The sequence below is a fragment of the Corylus avellana genome, chromosome ca5 (genome assembly GCF_901000735.1).
Source record: "Corylus avellana chromosome ca5, CavTom2PMs-1.0".
NCBI classification, from domain to species: domain Eukaryota; kingdom Viridiplantae; phylum Streptophyta; class Magnoliopsida; order Fagales; family Betulaceae; genus Corylus; species Corylus avellana.
In genome coordinates, this window is record NC_081545.1 from 30,699,018 (window position 1) to 30,719,963 (window position 20,946).

Sequence of the window (20,946 nt, forward strand, 5' to 3'; positions counted from 1 at the left end):
TATCATGCCTCTCTCTTCCTTTTCATCTTTGCTTATGTTCTTACACTTATTGCATCTTGTTCATAATCCTGGATTAATATGAGTGTAAGTAGAACTTGATAATGAAATGGTTTGCTTTTGTGGATCATAGGTGCAATACCCCGGGTTAGAGCAACAGATGAAACTGGACACGAGTACCATGTCTTTCATTTCGAAATACATTGCATGGGTGCGCACTGAATTTCTGGAGACTGATGGTTATTTGTCTCGTAATATTGATGTTGCCTTTGTGTTATTTAGGTTATAAATTATATATGCTATTCAAATCATTCTGGAAATGTGCATGAAATTGAAGTCAGTTCTTTCCTAAGATGTGATGTTGAAGCTCTCTTTCCATTTGATATGTCCATTACACTGCAACTCTGTAAATATCCACATTAGCCTTTTAGTCAAATACTGTAATTTGTAATTTTATCAAGTGTGGTCATGTTTGCGTATGGTATGCTATATGCAACACATGACAGTGATGTGCTTAGATTCATTGATTAAAAGATTTGGTTTGTGCCAGGCAAATTCTTATTTAATTCAAGGAAGCCTTAAGTTCAACTATTTAGCTTCAGCTACATCAGTCCCTTTGTTCCTTTAGCTCTATTGGGAGTCATATCTGCCATTAAGCCTGAATCAAATAACTCCTCCTTAGGGGTTCAGCATTGGGATTTTGTTTTACATGACCAAGCCATCTTGAAGAAGTTTACATTAGCTTATACTTAATCCATGCCACTTCTGCCTTCGTACAATGCATTTATTTCTTGATTTTTCTTTTCATTGTGTTGCCAACCATGTACCATATCTTCATCTTGCTGGCTAGTCACAAGGTGAAACATATACTATTTCTCAATACCAACATTTTGTCATGTAAAGCACTACTGCCCTTATTGGAGTCTGAATAAGATATTTGAGAATATGACTCCAGCACCTGGTTTACACATTTCGCCCGTAGCCTGTCATTCACACCTGGTGGATATCTCATTTACCATCCCTCTGCATGGTAATCACATTCTCACAGTTGACACATTACAATCAGCACTAGTTGGGAATTTCATATTATCATACGTTACCACATCTCTCGTGGGGATGTGAGGCCTGAAGAAATCTGAGATGTCAGAATCTTGAGTCATAACTGCAAACCAATCAAAGGAATCCTGACAGATTTCCAAAGAGCGATGGGAATCTTGCAAGGATTCCCTGACTTAAATTGTCCCTTAGCTTATCTTTGTGCATTGGTGACTCTTGCATTTACTTTCCAAGTCATGTGATGTCAACTTTTGTCCTTGTCTTTGTGTTATCAAATGTTTCCTAAATGATTCTGTATTCTGGTTGGCTGAAATGACACACACCAGCGAAATTTAATTTGTTGTCTCCTTATAGTTTAATGATATGTATATAAAATTTTGTTTCAGTATGCACTTTTTTACTTCCCCGAAAAAAAAGTAAGATTTGTAGTTGAACTCGTATGTGATTTAAGAATCTAAAAGTTCTAGTTCATTTGGGGATTTTCTTTTTGGCTGAGAATCTGTTGAGGAATTTAATTTATTTTTTTTTCTATTCCTTTTTCCTTTGTCTTTTTTCTGTTATAATTTTGTGCTTTTGGCCCAATGTTTTTCATTTGCTTATCATTTTTTTTTTCCTTTTCATTCTTTTCTGCCACAGTTATTCCCCGATTACAGGTTTGAGTGGCTGGTAACAGAATTTGCGGAAACTATTTCTTCAGAACTTGGTGAGTCATAGAATGTCTCTGGTAATTATACCTACTATTGGTTCTTGTTGATTAGAAGCTTGAGTTTCAGGAATGAGGTATAGAAAAGTTTTTAATATAATGAGGATAAACTGCTTAGCCCGTCAGGGGTGAAAGTTCCTGGATTACCTGGTAACTGGTTATGGCGGGTGTGGTCAGTTATCCGTAGGAGTTTGATTAACGGTGAGGATTGTTGTACAATATGCGTTTGCAACGTGCAATTAATCTAAGTAAAGTTCTCCTACGTTATCAAAAAAAAAAAAAGTTTTTAATATAATATTTCAACCTCTGTCCTCTTCAAAAAATTTCGTACTTGTGTTATCTTTTATGAAAAAAATGTTATTATCAATTGATGAAAGCATGGCTCAGTATATTATCTCACTGTTGACCATGATATTGAGTATCTATGACACATGTAGGTAATGAACTAGGTAGTGGTTGAAATGTTTTAAATGCCAATTTAGTGGACAAAGTAACCTATGAAGATGTAAGATATTTAGATATTTCTAAAAGTGCTTTGAAAATTTTCAGTGAGCAGAAAGTTTTTGTTTGCTTTCCATAAGTGTTAGACTTAACAGGTCCCATAAATTGGTCATCTCACAATTGTCTAATATGTAGGTATTAAGGTCTAAGATAAATGCTAAGGATCGAAGGAAAATAATTACTACTTGTCAAATATTAACTCATAAATAAAAATTATACTTTCTTCCCACAATTTTGGGCGCATTTTTACTTTTCAACCGTACGGATCAATATGCAATGTAAAAGTTCATATAGATTTTGATGTTAGTTGTTTTAGCAATAGAAGTTATAAATGTCCCCCAACTTTTTTGAGAGTCGCCAAACCTAACATAAAAACCATTGCAGTACTGTCACTGCCACATCCTCCTGAATCTCGCGTACTTATTAATAGTCGATCCAAGATAGTGATAGTGATTACCTTTTAATATTTATTCAGCTTCACTTTTTCTTATCCCCCTTATTGGTGTTCCTAATAGTTCTTAATCATCATTCCCATATCATCGAATAATATTGATCAAGGAGGCTGTGACAGCCTTTTGACCTGGGTGTTAAATTCAAGTAGGTCAAACTTGGAAACGAAATTTAAATTGAAATAGATTTCAGTTTATTGTATCAATCAAAGGCACTTTTGGGAACATCCAAAATATTTTATACCCAAGGTTCTGCCGTGTGAAGTGCATTTGGTTGATTTATGGTCATATAGTATGTAATTTTCCAGTTTGGTGTTGGAAAATATGTACTTTTTTTTCCCATCTTTTCAATAATTTTCTCTTTTTCGTCATAAATTATATTCTCCATATCTGCTTGTTACTGGCAATGACTTTTGTAAAAGTCCATCTATATATAATCTGATATCAATGCTGATAACCGTGGTTGAGAGTATATTAGCTTATGCCTTAAATATCACTTGTTAATTTAGATGAGCACGACTCTTGAAATTCCCCTTTTTAGTCATTATCTAAGATCATTGAAAGAGTAGTTGTTTCCCTCTCTTTTTTTTTTTTTACTCCACAGACTTCATTCAGGAAGCTAAAAATTCTGAGAGAACTGCTAGAAACTTCAAAAACAATGACTTTGTCAAGGTTCCTAGAGTATTTTGGGTATGGTGATTGGCCTCTTCCTCATTTTTAATACATTGCCCATCAAACAGTTGTCTTCAGTACTATAAATACCTTGAGTTCAAGATAAATACATTGACATGCTTTATTACCTGACTGCCATATAAATGGGTTCAGGAGTTTACGACAAGCCAGGTTCTGACGATGGAGTTTTGTAGGGGTCACAAGGTACGATACTTATGATACATTCAATATCATTTTTCTTTTCTTTTTCTGATTCCTTAGGCTGTTCTAATATGTGTCTATCTCTGTAAGAAAGGAAATGGCTGGTCTAGGTATTACTAGTGGAGAAACTTTAAGAATCCTTCTCATATTTGAAGCTAGAAAACGAAAAAATAAATGAATTTGGTTAGAAAAAGTTTGCTACTCACAAAATTCCCATTTGGATATAGTTCAGGTTAAGGGTTTGTAACTATTTTAGTTCTGCATGTTGACTGCAGGCATATGTTTTTACTTAAAAGAACTTCTGGGGTCCCAGTTAATGATATAGGACGTGAAGGGCAAATCTTAGGGTTTGGGAATTAGGTTTGGGCTTGGAGAGAAAAAGGGGATTGGTAAAATTAGGTATGAGAAAACAAACGGTTTGTTTGGATTTCAATGCATTTTCTGTAAACTGCAAAGAAGACGAGATGGTGATTAGTCTGAATTGGAGGGACCGTTTACCTATTTAAAAAGAAAAAATAGAAAACACTTCTAACTGACGGAAAAAGCTATCACATTTTGAAGTTTATTCTTTACACGGATAACCGTGTGCTTGGTTAGGATTGTTGACAATACTATGTACCACTACTTCAGTATTGAATTTGTTTCAAGAACAAGAGAGAATGCATGAAATCATTCTTCTGAAGATCTCATTACCCAACAAGAAAATAATTAAAAAGGAAGTTTTCTTTTTGTTTCTCCCAAACTTTAATTTATCTAGATATTTAAAGTATTCCAAAAGCAACGGAAGTTATAACTTGCAAATTTTTTTTCTAATATCCCCTTTGATGCATTCCATTATTTTGTATAGCTATTTACTCGATCGCAGACATTGGAATGACTATCTTATGCTATAGTTGTTATATTATGCTTTTGACGTCATACTGTTTTGTGCTATTAACAGGAAGTTTCTTAGATTTCAGGTTGATGACGTGGAATTTCTAAAAGAAATGGGAATCAATCCAACAAAGGTTGGTTTTCTGACACAGCTACAGGTTATGTCTTTGTAATTTTTTTCTGCAATGGCTATGGTATATGTTTTAGGGCTGCAAATGAGCTGCCAAGCCAAATGTCTGGCTGTGCCAGCTTGGCTTGGTGAGATTATAGATATTCAAGCTTAGCCAGGGATCAACCTGAGAAAAGAGCATGAGTTTGAGAATTTGTTTAGATGCTTGGCAACTTAAGATCAGTTTGCTTATGTTACTTAGAAGCTTGTCCATTCTGCTTTGCATCAATTACTCCAATCAATGTGGGTGGGGAGGACGCCCCTATCGCAGCTTCCACTTTTAATTTTCTTGTTCCTGATTATTATGGTTTTATATATATATATATATTCAAGTTGAAAAGAAAACCTACACGTGCTCCTCCCCCATATATAGCCTGCAGTTCGGTGAGTAATTGAGATGTGAAGCCTCTGGTCAATGTGTGACTTCAAGCAGCATTTTTTAAAGCTTTTAACCATGAGATATGTTGAAAGAATGATATTTATGAGATAACAGGAATCCCATGATGTCTTTTCCCTTACCAACTCATAAGCTTAATTATGAGTACATATCAACTTGGTTCACAAGGCTAATGAACTGAGCCCAATAATGTTTGGACTTGGCTCATTTTCTTAATGAGCTTGGAAGGTGGACCTGGGCTTGGTTTGCTAGCAAACTATTATCAAGCCTGCCAAGCACCAGCTACTTGCTAGCAGCTTCACTCACTTCAGCCATATGATATCTCTTTTTTGTGGTGAAACTATACAACCTACATCCAAGCATGATGTTGACTGATCAAATTTTTCATTAATAAACATTGGCAGATTGTGGAAAGGTCTTAATCGTATAAGTTTTCCCTAAATTATCCTTTTAGGATTGAATCTGACAGGCCTTCCATAGCTCATCCTAGTGCAGTTGCACAAACTTCTGTCCTACTAAATCCTTGGATATGTCAAATCGTTCACCTATTGTAGGTTGCAAAAGCACTGGTGGAAGTATTCGCTGAAATGATATTTATCCATGGTTTCCTGCATGGAGATCCACATCCTGGTAATATATTAGTTTCTCCAGAAGGTCGGAATGGCTTTACTTTGGGTATGTCCTGATTCATAATTAAATATCCATTAATTTCCATCTGGGATAAAACAATGTTGTATATGGGATTTCTGACCATTTTCTTTGTCATAAACAAACCATGCAGTTCTTTTAGATCATGGAATCTACAAACAACTAGATGAAGGATTTAGACTAGACTACTGTGAGCTTTGGAAGGCTTTAATTCTTCTGGATCCAAATAAAATACAACAACTAGGTGAACACTTTGGTGTTGGAAAGTACGCTAAATACTTCCCTCTCATTTTCACTGGAAGAACTATTGATAGGTGATTGTTGTTTTTCCTTTTAGTTTGTGAATAATGGAGTATGTTGTTAAATTATTGATTAAATGATTAAATTCATTCATTTATATCAGCTTACGTTTTTGGGACAAGTGAAGGTGTTGAGTGAAAATTAACTTTTTATGGAAGTCTCTGGTCCTTTTATTTTCATTTTTTTTTTCCTTTTTTTCTTGCCACAATGTGCTTTTGAATCAACTCTTGCTCTACTTTTGACAGTGAGAACCTCATGTCTCAAAAGGAATTTTGTTTTACGTTCTCATTTTTTTCTTCATTTGTTTTTTCTTGTTTGTTTCTTTGCGTTTAGAGAGACATATTTTGTCTTATATGCCCCATCTACTTTTCCTTTCACATATAAATTCTAAAAATTCAAATTGATAATATGTTATTTTGGTAATTTCTTGGGAGGACCATAAGAAAATTTTTCCCCTAAATATAGTAATCTATATTTTCTTCTTTTTATTTTTTATTTTTTTCCCTTCCGTTCTTTCTTTCTACTGTTGGAAACATTCAGGAACTCCTCTGTTAAATCCTCTCCTTGTTGCTAGATATCCCATTTGTCCTTGGTGATCCTTTTATATGTTACAACAGCAATCTCATGTAACTTTTGTCACATGATTGATAGTAAATCAGCCCTTGGGAGGGGAATGTCCGGTGAAGAGAAAAAGAATTTAAAGCAGGAGTTGAAGTATCTGAAGATGGAGGACATATCTTCATTTATGGAATCTCTGCCTCCAGACTTTTGCAGAATATTGCGAACAGAGTAAGAAGAGCTCAATTTCAACTACAAAAGATGCTAACTAATTTCTGGCAAAGAAGAGCGAAAAGTAAGCTTTATAAGGAAATAAAGAAAGAAAAAATGCTGACTGATATTTTCTACATCCTCTGTTTTTTTCATTTTCTTTCTTTCAGTGGGCTACTGAGGTCTGTCATTAGCAAGCTGGGTGCTTCACAACGGGTTAGGTTGCTTGCCTATGCCAAATATGCATTATATGGTCTTTCCCCAAAGTTGAATCATCAATCTGGTAAGCTAACAAAGTGCATAATTCTAATCATGACCCCTAATTTTTTTCTTTTTTCAAGTTTTGAAAGGAAACTTGTCTTGTGGTCAAGGACTTGCTTTCTAATAATTATCAAGGAAATTATATTGAAGGAATTAAAATTTGCTAGGTGCTGAATTCTGCTGCTGGATAATGAACATATGTGACACACACACACACACACGTGCAGTGAGTTTTTTATGTTCTGTGGGCTTTCGGACCATATGACTGGACCTGCAAGTTTCCAAACATCTGTCTTTTATATGTCATACAGATCCCACTCTTATTTATTTTCTTCCTTCTGTTGTGCTTCAGACTCTACTGTAAAAGTTCTATTATCCAGATTCAAGACAAATGTTAGTTATCTTCGGTTAAGGCTTGTTCTTGGTAAGTTTTCACTTACGTATTTATTTGATGCCCATCTAGTCATAATGACCGCATTGACCTTAGTATTGAACTATTTTAGATGTACTGGAGCTGCTTTCTTGGATGGAGAAGGTCAGGCATTTTCTCTGGACCTTGCCTAAAAGGTTTGTTGGTGCTGTCAGGAGTATCCTCAAGCTTTCTTTGAGCATTGAATTCAAGCCCAGATGAAGATTTTTTATTTTATTTTTTTATGCTGTCTCATTTTAGTCCTTTTGATCGGTGTAGCCTGAATGTTTGTCTCCATCTTGCTGCCTGCAATCTTAAAAGGTGCTTAGGTGCATCTTCCGTGGTCTGAGGGATATTATGAAGCTGCTGATCTGCTTACTGATTGCTTTGACCGGTATTTTCACCTCTTTGAGTTTGGATACACGTACAAAAATCATTCATTTCTGGTTAGGGATCAATAAGATTTTGGGTGACCATATATATTGTCATCTTTCAACTGAGGGAACCCCTTTTCTGGTTGTATTTGCCACTTAATTTAGGCATTAGCCAAACCTTGTGATTTTTGCATATGCCCTAGGTTTTGATTTTGTTGTTTGTTCGTGTATATAGTATGGTTGAGATTCATCTCTAAAAGACATTATATTTATGTATGGATGTCATAAAACTAGAAAGGAGTTCCCTTGGAAGAACAATGGTCCGATCTTTGTTGTTTTCTCCTTTTGTAGCTTGCTTCATTTTATGCAGATTTTCCTTAGTGCCTCTTTTTTGTTTTTTGGCTCCCGTCTTTTTTGCTTCTCTCAATCAAAATAGTTATGTTGGTCTGAATTTCTTAGCCTCTTCTACTGCCTTTTGTTTGAATTTTGTTGTAGTTCACAATTCTTTTGTCCATAGTGTCGTAGATTTATTGTATGGCTGAAAGAAAAGGAAACTATGGAATGGCTGTCCCAAAAAGTTACACTTCGTTTGGCACACAAAAGAGCAATGCCATTAAACAAAGAAAAAGGCAGAATAAATAGACTTGGAATAGCGGCCATTTCGAGTGTTATCACTTATCATGTACTATAACACCATGGATATTTTATTCAACATTCTTTTATTTCTAATAAAAGTTATTCCTTTTTTCTTATAGAATAACAATTCCACGTAACAAATGCACTCCAATTGCTTGGTGGATATTAATTCAATTTAATAAGATACTTGGGGATGTTAAAAAAGCAATTCGATAAAACCAAATTCATTTCAAGCATGCAGAGCATCAGTCTGCTATGAAAATGAGATTTAAGATGATCAAGAGTTGAGAGCTCTGTTAAAGCAATCAGAATTAGCCCCGCAAAACTTCACCACATGAAGGCACCAAACGTCCAACCCCACCCACCCCCCCACCCCCCCAACAAATGTTTTATTGCTCCCTAATATTATATCAAGTTACCAAACGACTTCTCATTCTTCATGGTGCCTATCCACTTCCTGCAACAAAAAACCAAAACTTTATTTATTTATTCATATTCTCATGGCTCCAAATGAATGTGAAAAATTCATAAACCAACGGAAAGAACAGCATAAAGGTAATTTCAATTTTATAAGCCATGTACAAAATAAAAAAAAATAAAAAATAGAGAAGAATAGACTCCACCCCATATGCTCGCCTTTTAGCAATAATAAGATTCATAAATCATAATGGGAGATGCTCCCTCCTAATAAATGACAATTGTGACAAAACGATTCATGCTTCTTTCAAGTATGCAAGGCGTTGCACATTAAAAACCACAAAGATGATGAAACAAGCATCTATCTCCCAATGTTTCAGCACTACCCATACCATTTTTTTTAACCACTATACCAATCTAGCAGAAAATATAAGATGGTTTAGGTCAAAGTAATTCGCCAAAGAGATTATTTCACAGTTTTTATCTTTCATCAGATACAGGAGGGGGGGAAATAAATCAGAAACTGAAGTATAAACACCATTCTAGTGCATAGAAAGAAACTAGTAAAATGTTTACGTACAAGCATGCTTAAAGTTTTGCTCTAAGGTTCGCCGCAACAGCATCAATGAAGTCCTCTGTATTCAGATAGTGTTCCCTAGCAAGCCTGTACCACGCATGACAGTATATCACAAACATGAAAATAGTAATAATGTTAAATAGAACGTCTACCAACTCTACACATGCTTACTTAGGTCCATGGATAATAAGTGCAAGATCCTTGGTCATCTTTCCAGATTCCACAGCTCCAATACAAGCTGCTTCTAGTTTCTCAGTGAAATCCAAGAGTCTAGGATTCTCATCCAGCTTTGCCCTGTCAACCAAACCAGTTAGATACTCGAGCAAAATCTGTTTCCTCTAATTATGAAGCTTAAAATATACATAATATGTCAAGAACCTAGTGCTGAGCCCAACTCCGCAGATCAACAAAACCATACCTGTGTGCAAGCCCTCGTGACCAAGCAAAGATTGAGGCTATGCTGTTTGTGCTGGTTTCACCTCCTTTCTGATGAACCCTATAATGCCGTGTAACCGTTCCATGGGCAGCTTCCGCTTCTATGGTCTTTCCATCTGGACAAACCTGAAACAAATCCATACTTCCAGCAAATCAAAACTACACACATAAAGGAACAAAAAAGGTAGAGAAAGATGGAATCATCTTTACCCCAATGCCTTATCTAGTGTGTTTCTACAACCTATATTTTTGTATTCACCCCAATGCTTATGCTCCTTCACTCCCAAACGCTCAAAATACAAAAACACCTCCGGACCAAGAGTAATAGTACATATGTCAGAATTTTGTAATCCATCATATACACCCTTCGACAAGGCCATGGCATTTACGTCTTACCACCTAATGTTGAAATTGTGCATTTTTCTTAAATTAAAAGTTCATTATTTTGGCAGATTTACATGGTATGATGGTATGACAAGTAAACAATGTTGATTGTATTATGGATATATCTAGAATACAATTGCAGCTACTAAGCTAACGCAAGAGATCCAATATGCCACCCATAATTTTTGTTTACACAAGGAATTGTTAAACAAAAAACGCACCAGTACAGATGTCATCAATCCAAGAGATCCAAACCCTGTAAGCACGCATTTCAAAAGAAAGCAGTGAATTCCCAGATACAACATTCAACTCACAACATTAAGCAGTTATAATATGTCGAAGGTCAAGGTTACAGAATACAGAAAGTCTATCTATATTGACTCCTTAAAAGTCACCAGCAGTTTGTTACACACACCTTGGGCTAAGAAATCACTCTGGACATCACCATCATAGTTCTTGCATGCCCATACATAACCTCCATCGCTCTTGATAGCATAAGCCACCATATCATCAATGAGACGGTGTTCATACCTTCCAATTCAATCATATAACTTAATAAACAAAAGGGTGGCCTGCATAAACCATCACTTTAAAGCAAAAAACTAACAGAATGCTCACCATATGCCAGCAGCCTCAAACTTTGATTTCCAGTTGGCCTCGTAAACTTCTTGAAATATGTCCTTGAATCTTCATTGAATGAATTCATAAGATCAAACATACGTTGATGGAACAAGAGGCCAGGAACATGGGTTTAACAAAATTCCCACGAATTAAAAAGTAAAAGAATAGTATTAATTTAAAAATGGAGTAAAAAGTAACAAGCTGACAAGGTCACATACCTTCCATCATACTTCTTAAGAATGGTATTCTTTGTGCTAAGATAAAGTGGCCACTTTTTCTCATAGGCAGTGTTCATGGAAGCCTCAGCAAAAGAACGGATAGACTGAACGCATCAAATATGAAAAAGGAAAATCAGTTTTTGTCCAGCAATCGAGATATTTGTCTCCAACTGAAATACTTGGGAGGTCCAAGAATCAAACCTCATCAGTGTTATACATAGACAATGCCACTCCTCCAGCACCTGTAAAGTTGAAAACCTCAAACTCTGTCTTCTCCTCTTTTCCTTCTGGTACTGCAAGCATTTTAGGAACCTTTTCTCATAAACCATTATATATGAATACCAATTGGAGAAAATTTAAAAGAAAAAAAAAAAAAAAAGTACAAATGAATCATCTGTGTCTCCAGTTGGCAGTAATTATAGAATCAAAATATGTAGGATCTCAAAAAGCCATCAAACAAACTAAAATATTTACCAAACACCAGTTTCAATTTCCCCGCTCCTTTAATAACAGTATCAGTTGCTCGGTATTGATCACCAAAAGCATGCCTTCCAATGCATATAGGCTTGTTCCAACCTGACAACAACCACAAATAAGTAGAAATTCTACTACACCACTAAAAGAATATAAAGGCCCTCTCATCATACATACATGGGACAAGGCGAGGAATGTTTTTGCAAATAATTGGTTCTCTGAAGACAGTACCTGCAGAAAATGCCAACCACAACATCCCATCATAAAAAATTGCAAACAATTGTAACTAAAACATATAACCATAAGCGCAAGTTCACTGACCATTCAAAATATTCCTAATTGTTCCATTTGGACTCTTCCACATGTTCTTCAAGTTAAACTCCTTCATACGAGCTTCATCTGTCAATCACCAGAAAAATTATGAGACTCCTGTTCGTGTCCAGTACTGATGGAAATATCATTACAAAAGTAAGGATTCAGGCAGTTCAGGATTTTAAAATGGATTTTACAAGTATTACCTGGAGTAATAGTTGCACACTTGATTGCTACATTATACCTATAATTGACAAAATATCCGTCAATGTACAACAATAATAAAGGGAGCCAATTAGGAAAAAAAGAAAGAAAGAAAGCAAGAAAGCAAGTCTATGCTGCCACAAATAAAAACAGCGCAAGTCATATATCATGATTAGGTCACACCACAGTCAGGTAAATAATGATTTTTACTACCAAATATTAATAGAATCATAGGCATAGGAATATTAAAAAACCACAAGAAGCAACATTTTCTTTCTGCTTATGAAGGATTGAATATTATTAACAAGCTATGATAAATGAGAAAGAAATATATTATAATTTTCATTCAGAAGTTGCTTCAAGGTAGCTGCATAGAATTGCAAGACTGAATGGTTTGTAGTGCTATTAAAAAAGGAGAAAGACATTATTTCTAGAAACATCAAATAAAAATGTACCAACTACATACTTAAGAGTAGCTTCTGCACTTTCAACAGTAACTTTATCATCAGTGGCATCACGATGAGGAAGTCCAAGGTCAAAGTACTTAATGTCCAACTCCAGAAAGGGGAAAATAAGCTGCAGATACAACAAAGAAAGTTATGCATCTAAGCAATTCCCTCAAAGTTTTGACCAGAATGACGCAACATGTGGATGAGACACAATAATATTAAATCACCTTATCCTTTATTGATTTCCAGAATACTCGAGTCATTTCGTCTCCTGTGTCATGGAATAAAAATTGCATAGTATGAGAAGCAAAAAAGAGAAATATATTTCATTGCATAAAAGTAATTCTTTGAAACATTGAAAATTGCAAAGTCTCGTCATATCCAGTCAAATTTAAAGTGTAATGCTTTGTGGCCACACCCACATGAAGCCAACCCCTTCTTCCAATGATCAGCCATTTCATAAAGAAGTAGCATATTAGACAGCATGATATGCTACTGCCTACTAATATGCAGTTAATATGCTGCATGTGTTGCAAATTATGGAAAAGTTTGTCAAAAAATTAGAAGATGAAATGAGGTCACCAACAAGATAGTAGCCCAAGAACTTGCATATCTGAACAACCCATGACTTCACATATGTTGTTAAAGCTCCATACAAGTTCATCAATTGCAAATTGCACAGATGCTTGTCCCACTACCGAATCCCCTCTATTCTTTTAAAGACTCATTTTTGCCTTTTTAAAAAAAAAATTATTTTCTATTTTTTTATAAGTCGTTTTGAGATTGATATTGTATTATTTGCACATAAAATTTGGATATATAGCTTATTTTAAGAAGAACTTTCATTTGAAAAAGGGACTCCTTCATCATGGATATAGAAAGAGGCAGCAATCTTTACTCATGCATATATCAAAATTGATAGCAGAAAATTGCATTATATCATATCACTTGCAATGATATACGTCATACAGGGGATTTTGTTACTAATATTAAGTTCAGAACTTTTTTATATTTAATATCCCTTGATTGTTAAAAAATAATACTCAAACATGGCACATATGCTTCACATTATGTGCTATAGTTTTTTCCAACGGTCCAAATTTAACTTTACTCCCTCTTTTTCTCATAAAAAAAAATTATAATTAAATTTGGACCATTGAAAAAACTAATAGTTTTTTTTTTTTTTTTTTTTTAACAGCACCTAATCCAAATCCATTATCAAATACCACTCTCAATTATTATTCCATAGAATGACCTGCAGACTAGGGAAAGAATAAAAAATAAACCTCAAAACATGTAGTAAATTCAGAATCTATCACAGATAATAGCAACCAGGTCAGCTGTCTCATGTCATCTTCACCAACAATCTTATTAGTATATTACTTTCTAAACTTCAGATTAGCAACTGAAGTAATCAAATAACTCAACCAATCAACCAGAAAACCAACAAGCCAGGCCTAGCTCAATCCCGGTGATTTTCTCGCAAGCGGAGCACAGCTCGAAATGGAACCTTACATGTACTTGAAAAAAAAAAAAAAAAAAATATATATATATATATATAGACTTAAAATTCTGCTATTGGTTACCATAAAGCTACTATTGAATAAAATCCATACTAATGAATAATCTTTACAAAAAGCTAGGGATCGGAATATTGTCATTTGTCATCAAGATAAAGCCTCTAAAAGACTAGAAATATATAGAGATCTTATCTGCGACACATATGTACATCAAATACTCTACCGAACAGATCTTAGAGACTAGAAAAGCATTCTATCAATTGAAAAAATAGATCGGCCTTTTCTGAAACTTGTACATTAAAACAACTTCATGTTGATCATAGTTTATATGCAATCGCAGGTGTTATTTGTGATCTAATGAAAGAGAAAATGTCTTTCTTCGTTCGTTGATACTGAAATAGGTGTTTGTAGGTATAAATAGTCGGTAAAGGTCGAACAAACAGATCTGCAAATTGGCAGCTCAAGAGAGACAAAGAACAGAGCATTGAAAAGCGCTTCTTAGGAGAGGGAGGAGATCTCACCGTCCATCTCAACGATGGGGTTGGCCACCTTGATCTTCTCGAACGCCATTTTTTCTCAAAACGCTCTGGACAGAAAAGAGTCGTGCAGGAATTGGTATGAAGACAAAGAGCGTTGAAAGAATGGAGCGCAGTTGGAGAGGCAGGAACGCCCCTTTTATATAATGAGAAATGAATCACGTTATGCACTTTTCACTAAGATTAGCCAAGTAATTCACTAATTCTCTGTCCTGCTGCTCCTCCTTTATTACTGTATTGCCATTCCATTCGTTGGTGGAAAAATAATCTCTCTTCTAAATTCAATTAAACAAAATTTCAGCGCTTAATATAGAATTATAGAAATAAGCTATTTTTATTTTACATATAGATAGATTTTAGATGAGAAGTCAACTCTTTATAAGCATCTCACATAATGCAGGTTAAAGAGTTTGACACCTCATTTGTAATAATCCCTTAGGAACATTTCAGAATTCACGTGACATAGTAATTATGCCATACGTTTAGGGCGGAGAGATCTGGGATTAATAAAGATTGATGCTGTTTTTTTTTTTTTTTTTTTTTTTTACCAATGTCGGTACAATTAACATTCTCGTAGACTTCGGATCGCCTTTCAAATAGGAGTTCTATTTGCCCTCCCAAAATAAGAAGAGGGTGGTCAAAAGGCCGTCAGCCTAGAGATTGAAAGTATTTTGATTTTTTGACGCCCAAATTAATACAACTTACGGAATGGAGAGTAAAAATAGTAAAAGTTTGTAAAAAGGAAAGAAAGTGTTTTCGTGAGCGTGGTTGTGGTGTATTCCATGAGGGTAGTGACGCATCTTGTTATTGGTCTTAAACTTTGTGTTGGCTTAATCATATATGCATCTTTTTAAGTTTCCTTTTATCTATTTTTTTATCAGTCGAGCCTTAAAAGCTTGACGTGTAGTGACCCAAATAATTAAGTAAACTTAAGTAGCTCAGGGTCGTTACATAACGGTATGAAATTTGATATTTCAGTAGTTCTCCTATTCATTTAGTTGATTGGTATGCTAATGAAAAAGAATCTGAATTTGCCTTGTAAACCTATCAAAATCTGGGCCTCCAGACAAGATTATTGTTTAACTTTGAGTAGGGGTAAAATTCTTACCTAAATTGGCACACTAATGCTGGACCTTCCAATCCACCAAGGCGAGTATGGTGCTTGTTTGGTTTAGTCAGCTGGAGATGATCAAAGCGTTGACGGATTGTTGCCTCGGACGGTCAAGGTATGTAAGTGGATCCACTTCTTTTTCGGTAGGTATCACTAAAAGGGTAATTAAGATAGATTTTAACTTAGTAACTAAAGTCTAAAGATAACACTTTCTTCCATTCAAATTACAATAAACGTAGGGTAATATCTTGAGTAATTTTATAAGTCTCTCTTGTGTCTATTTTAAGTCCCTCTAAAAATGATACGCCTATTAAAATCACCATTTGATCAAAATTCAATAATGATTAATCACAAGCTTAATGGTAATTTTAATAACCACATCGTTCTTGAAGGGATTCAAAAGGAACTTGTAACATTACTCATAATATTTCACCCAAATTTGCTTCATAAATTGTTGTATTGCTGCTTTCATTAGCCTTTATTTTTATTTTTATTTTTTTGTTTCATATTCCATGATCGGAGACCTTCAAATACCATCTTAGCATTCTCAATCAATTGTTCATATCAACTCTAAGATTATCCTTTCATCATCTCTATTATATCACCCTCCGATATGATATTCAAAATACCCAAATCTTTATTAAATTTCAGAGATTTCCATGTCTCATATTCTTCAGTAATACCAAATTACCAATTACTTAAGACTTGAAGGAACATGTTCTTGCCAAAACATCCTCATTTTCTCTAACAATTAAGATACTACTTAAACCACGTACATGAGCTAATACTTGAGTCATATGGTGCAATAACTTATTTCTTTTCTTTTTTTTAATTAGCCATTCTGGATGGCAACAAGGTTACATACACAGTATGAGAAAATAAAAATTAGTATTAGTATTGTCGATCACATTTGGCAGTAATTCATTATCTTAACTAGTGATAGTAGTAAATTAATTAGGAAAAAAAAAAACTAGTGATAGTAGTATATTTGAAAAATAACAGCATCACATGTCTTAACACATATGTAGATGCTAGCCACTTCAATCATGTTGCGTACGTAGTAGCTCATTTTCTTGATTGGTGTCATGAGTCACTTTTGTCACTTGTCCATTTCATACACAAAGTAACCGGGTCACATAAGACAATGCTTGGATTCATTGCATGACTCCTTATCTCGCACTGCTTGACAAGAGACCATTCGACAATAATTCGTTATTTTTCATCCAAAAAATTTAATTATCAACATTTTTATTTTTTACATCACACTAATTACCTTTTACTATTCAAATAAAAAAATATTATAAAATTAATTTTTTTTTTCACTTTTCTATATCAAACATTTTATTTATTTATTTTTTTTATTTCAATCAATTTTTCCTACAATTTTAATCTACTAAACAGTAACTGTCCAATACCAAACGGAGCCATTTTCTTCAAAATTCTTATATGCAAACCTCTCCCATCTTCGTAGGAATCATTTCTCTTAAACCCATCCCAAAATTCACCATTAAAACTATCCTATAATGGAGATTCCTCTCTTCTCTCAAAGGTACATTATGGCTTTGAGGATGAGTTTGTGTGGTGTCAAAAAGAAAGAAAAATTGTATGCTTTGATATTTCTACTGTATAAGTGCTGTTATTATTATTACTACGTATTAGCACCTCACTTGCTACTCGCATATAAAGTTGGAGAATTATATATATATATATATAGAGAGAGAGAGAGAGAGGGAGAGAGAGAGAGAGGTGTTAGGGAGCTAAATGAATGAATTCAAAAAAAATTTCAAACTAACATAGCAGACCGTGAATGGCAGACAAGGAAGAGAGAATTGTATTTTTTTAATTTAAAACCTCTTGCCACATTAATTTAAAATTTTTTCTGAATTTATTTGTTTAACTCCCTACTACTTCTCATATATATATATATATATATATATATATTCCCTAGAGCCTAAAGGTGGTGTCTATGGTGCAAATATTATAATGTTGAACAACATTTTTTTAAAAGAAATATTCTGTCCTCTTTATTTTTTATTTCTCAAACTTCCAAAATACTATAGTATGGCAATTCGCCAACCCCTTATTTAATTGGCATAAAACGGCTAAAAATAAAAGGAAACCGACAAATGACATTGCAATGGATTACAAGCACAGTCGATAATATGTCACCACCTTGACTTTGGATTGTCCTCGGTCAATTTCGAAAAATGATAAGAAAATGTACTCGCTTAACTATTTTCTCTCATGTGAGGTCATGTCTTGGGTGTACATGAAAATAGTTGGTCTGATTATATTTCCTAAAATAATGATTTTGTGACCATTTTAATACAAGGTGTGGACCATTTGTTACAAGTGATGTGATATCATAATATTTTCATATCAATGTGTATGAAGGTTTTGAATAAACTACTATCTGTAACGTTTTCTTCATGCATGCCGAAAAGATAAAACAAAATTAAAAACTTTCAAAATTGTACTTCATGCATGCCGAAAAGATATAACAAAATTAAAAACTTTCAAAATTGTAAATATATGACGTGGATCAGGATTACAACTGAAACCTCTCATTTTCACGGATTGAGTATGTCCAATTCGGTCAATGAATTGCACCAAATTCTGACCCATCTTATCTTATAATTTTCATTAACTGTTTTCGTAGAGAATGCTTCTTTAAAAACTAAACGTAAGGAGTTTTTGTTAAACACCATGTCACTCCCAAATACTAATCACCTCATTTTTTTTTTAAAAAAATAACATCAAAACATTTTTATATAAGATTATTTACTCTTTACTATTATTTAAATTAAAAAAAAAAAAACTTTTTCAATCATCCACCGCCACTACCAATTCCACTTTAAGGCTGGGAATTTCAACAATAAAGTCTATCATTCCGGTTAAAAAGTCCTATCCCACTGACTTTTGGATGAGTCATGTCACCACTTTTCATTACTTTCGAATTATCTAAGGGGGACTCATTTGTATTGAGTTTAAACCAAGCAACAACAATTCAACCATTGCATTGAAGTACAAAAAAAAAAAAAAATCATTGCATTGTGAAAAGTTTGGAATAAATTGATGCTAGTAAAATTCATACGGATAAAGTTTTCTGAGATTTGTTTCAATCCATTTTATTAAACTAAACATATGTTTTAGTACATATAATTCTCACATGCATTAAAACATGCTAGTTCAATTAAATTGGAATATTTTTTCTAGCTTAATTTGGAAAAGGTTTTTTTTTTTTTTCATTATTTTAAGAAGAATGCTAGGCTTACAAACACATTTTACCAAAAAAAAAAAATTAAAAAACTAATGTGGCACAACGTGATTGGATATGAGATAAATTCAAATTTTGCGAAACTCAATCATGTTATGCCACATCAGTTTGTAATTTATTTTTTTGTAAAATGTGTTTGTAAGCCTAACATTTTCCAATTTCAAATTCAATGTAGGTGCAGTGATGTCACAATGACTTTTAATGTCTGTTTGAGACTGCGTTTGACGGTTCTAAAAGTGCTTTTAACACTCAAAAATCCCGTTTGAAGAAAAAAATACTCATTTGGTAAAAAAATTAAAATCGCTTTTAAGAGTCAAAAAAGCCTAAAAATTGCCAAAACGCACTTTTGATAAAAGCTTAAAAATGAAGCTTTTGCCCAAAAACTCTTTTTGACTTAAAAGTCATATTTCTTAAACGTAATCACAAAGAGCCTCTTGATTTGACTATATTCCGAGAAATACAGAATTAATGGCAGCATTGAAAATAGAATTAAACCAGTGGGCAATGCCAGGATTATCTTTTTGATTGTGACTCTGTGATGTCACATGAGTTCCACCTAACACAATAACCTAACAGCGTCCTGAAAATATCAAATGTGTTTTAAGATATAAAAAAGAATATCTCATTTGTATCATAGCATGGGGTGATAGGACCACCACCTTCGGCTCTTTAATTATTCAATCCTTCTCAGATGAATAATCAACTCTTCATTATTTTTATGTGAGCCGTAGAACTATTGGTGCGGCACATAGGTTGGCTAAGAATGCAACCAACAGTATCATAGATAGAAATTAGTTGGAGGAAACTCCCGAATGTATTTGTGATATAATTACGATGGAGAAGTCTTCTCCATCTATTATTTGATTCTATGGAATATATTGATATTTTTTCTTAAAAAAAAAAATCAATTTGCTTTTGAAAAATATGATTATCTACATAAATTAATGTTTTCAAGGAATAGTTCAATCGGTTGGAGTTCTGGAGATTATATCTCATAAAGTAGAAGTCACACTAGTTCAAGTTCTCTTCCTCCATTTCCCGCTCTTGGATAAACACTTTTAAAAAAATAATAGCTGACATTCATTGCCACATCAACATTAGGGAATAGTTGTAAGATAAAAATATACTTTCCAGCATTACTAAATTACTAATTATTTCAAAAGTTTAAGATCATAAGAAAATAAGGACAAAGTTTTCCTCCAAACTAGGTTGGAAGAATTTCCTTCAACCTAATCTATAAAAGTGACATGTGTCCCTTAAACATGTGAGATGCACATATTTTTTTAATAGCATAGACAAAATTGGAATACATTTTATTAAAAACTCATGTGCATCTCACATGTTATTAAAAAAAAGGGGCACATGTCATTTTTATACACTAGGTTGAAGAAAATTCCTCTAACCTAGTTTGAAAGAAAACTTTGTCCAAAAAATAATGTATTTAATTAATATTTAATATTATTTTAAGACTCTTTCATATGTAGATTCAAACTTAAAAACTCTACTCTAAAATCATATTAAATAATCTATTATCTAAAATTTTTAAATTAATTTAAATTAATAAATTTAGTTATTTAATTAATATTATGATATTGTTCTAAAACTATCTGTTTTTATTTTTATTTTTTTTCTATTCAATACGTGTTATCCTCATCCATTCAATTTATGTCCAAGAAAACCAAAAAAAGTCCAAAAAAGGAACTTCCAAATTTCAACGAACAAGAACTAAAAACAGGCCGAGAGAAAAGAATCTAGAAAGAGGGGTATATGAAAATACCCTTGACAAGGACATCGGACATGACTCCTTTCTTAATTAGGACAAAGCCAATAGTAGTTGGACAACCAAAATTGAATAGTGTAGCTTTGACTGGCTTTTTTTTTTTTTCTCTCTTCAGACTGGCGGGTTGACTTTGACAATCATTTTTTTTCCATCTCATTTTATTTTAGGTAAAAAAAAAAAAAAAATCAAAGTGAAGTATCACTTTTATTAAATTACC

General features: G+C 33.6%; 2 protein-coding genes across 5 annotated transcripts in view; one reads left to right on the top strand and one right to left on the bottom strand.

Annotated features, from left to right (window-relative positions):
• The window catches only part of LOC132182448 (uncharacterized), an 11,824-nt gene extending 3,675 nt beyond the window's left edge, over positions 1-8,149 (top strand). For 2 of the 4 annotated variants that reach the window (XM_059595693.1, XM_059595696.1), the window contains exons 6-17: positions 131-208; positions 1,690-1,756; positions 3,311-3,396; positions 3,532-3,582; positions 4,539-4,586; positions 5,573-5,693; positions 5,800-5,980; positions 6,618-6,755; positions 6,905-7,017; positions 7,348-7,419; positions 7,499-7,562; positions 7,684-8,149. In XM_059595693.1, the coding sequence (XP_059451676.1) occupies positions 131-208; positions 1,690-1,756; positions 3,311-3,396; positions 3,532-3,582; positions 4,539-4,586; positions 5,573-5,693; positions 5,800-5,980; positions 6,618-6,755; positions 6,905-7,017; positions 7,348-7,419; positions 7,499-7,562; positions 7,684-7,753 (1,089 nt within the window). In that variant the 3' untranslated portion in view covers positions 7,754-8,149. The remainder of the gene's footprint in view (positions 1-130; positions 209-1,689; positions 1,757-3,310; positions 3,397-3,531; positions 3,583-4,538; positions 4,587-5,572; positions 5,694-5,799; positions 5,981-6,617; positions 6,756-6,904; positions 7,018-7,347; positions 7,420-7,498; positions 7,563-7,683) is intronic. The other 2 variants (XM_059595694.1, XM_059595695.1) reach the window with 2 other exon arrangements.
• A 473-nt stretch (positions 8,150-8,622) lies between these two features.
• On the bottom strand, positions 8,623-14,694 carry LOC132180433 (isocitrate dehydrogenase [NADP]). Its single transcript, XM_059593250.1, has 16 exons — positions 14,547-14,694; positions 12,733-12,776; positions 12,523-12,632; positions 12,059-12,096; positions 11,862-11,939; positions 11,718-11,771; positions 11,541-11,642; positions 11,268-11,359; positions 11,067-11,170; positions 10,846-10,914; positions 10,643-10,758; positions 10,449-10,483; positions 9,827-9,969; positions 9,580-9,702; positions 9,412-9,495; positions 8,623-8,871 (listed from the first exon to the last, which is right to left on the bottom strand). The coding sequence occupies exons 1-15, from the start codon at positions 14,593-14,595 to the stop codon at positions 9,420-9,422; spliced, it is 1,233 nt and encodes a 410-aa protein (XP_059449233.1). The 5' UTR covers positions 14,596-14,694; the 3' UTR covers positions 8,623-8,871; positions 9,412-9,419.
• Positions 14,695-20,946: the final 6,252 nt, after the last annotated feature.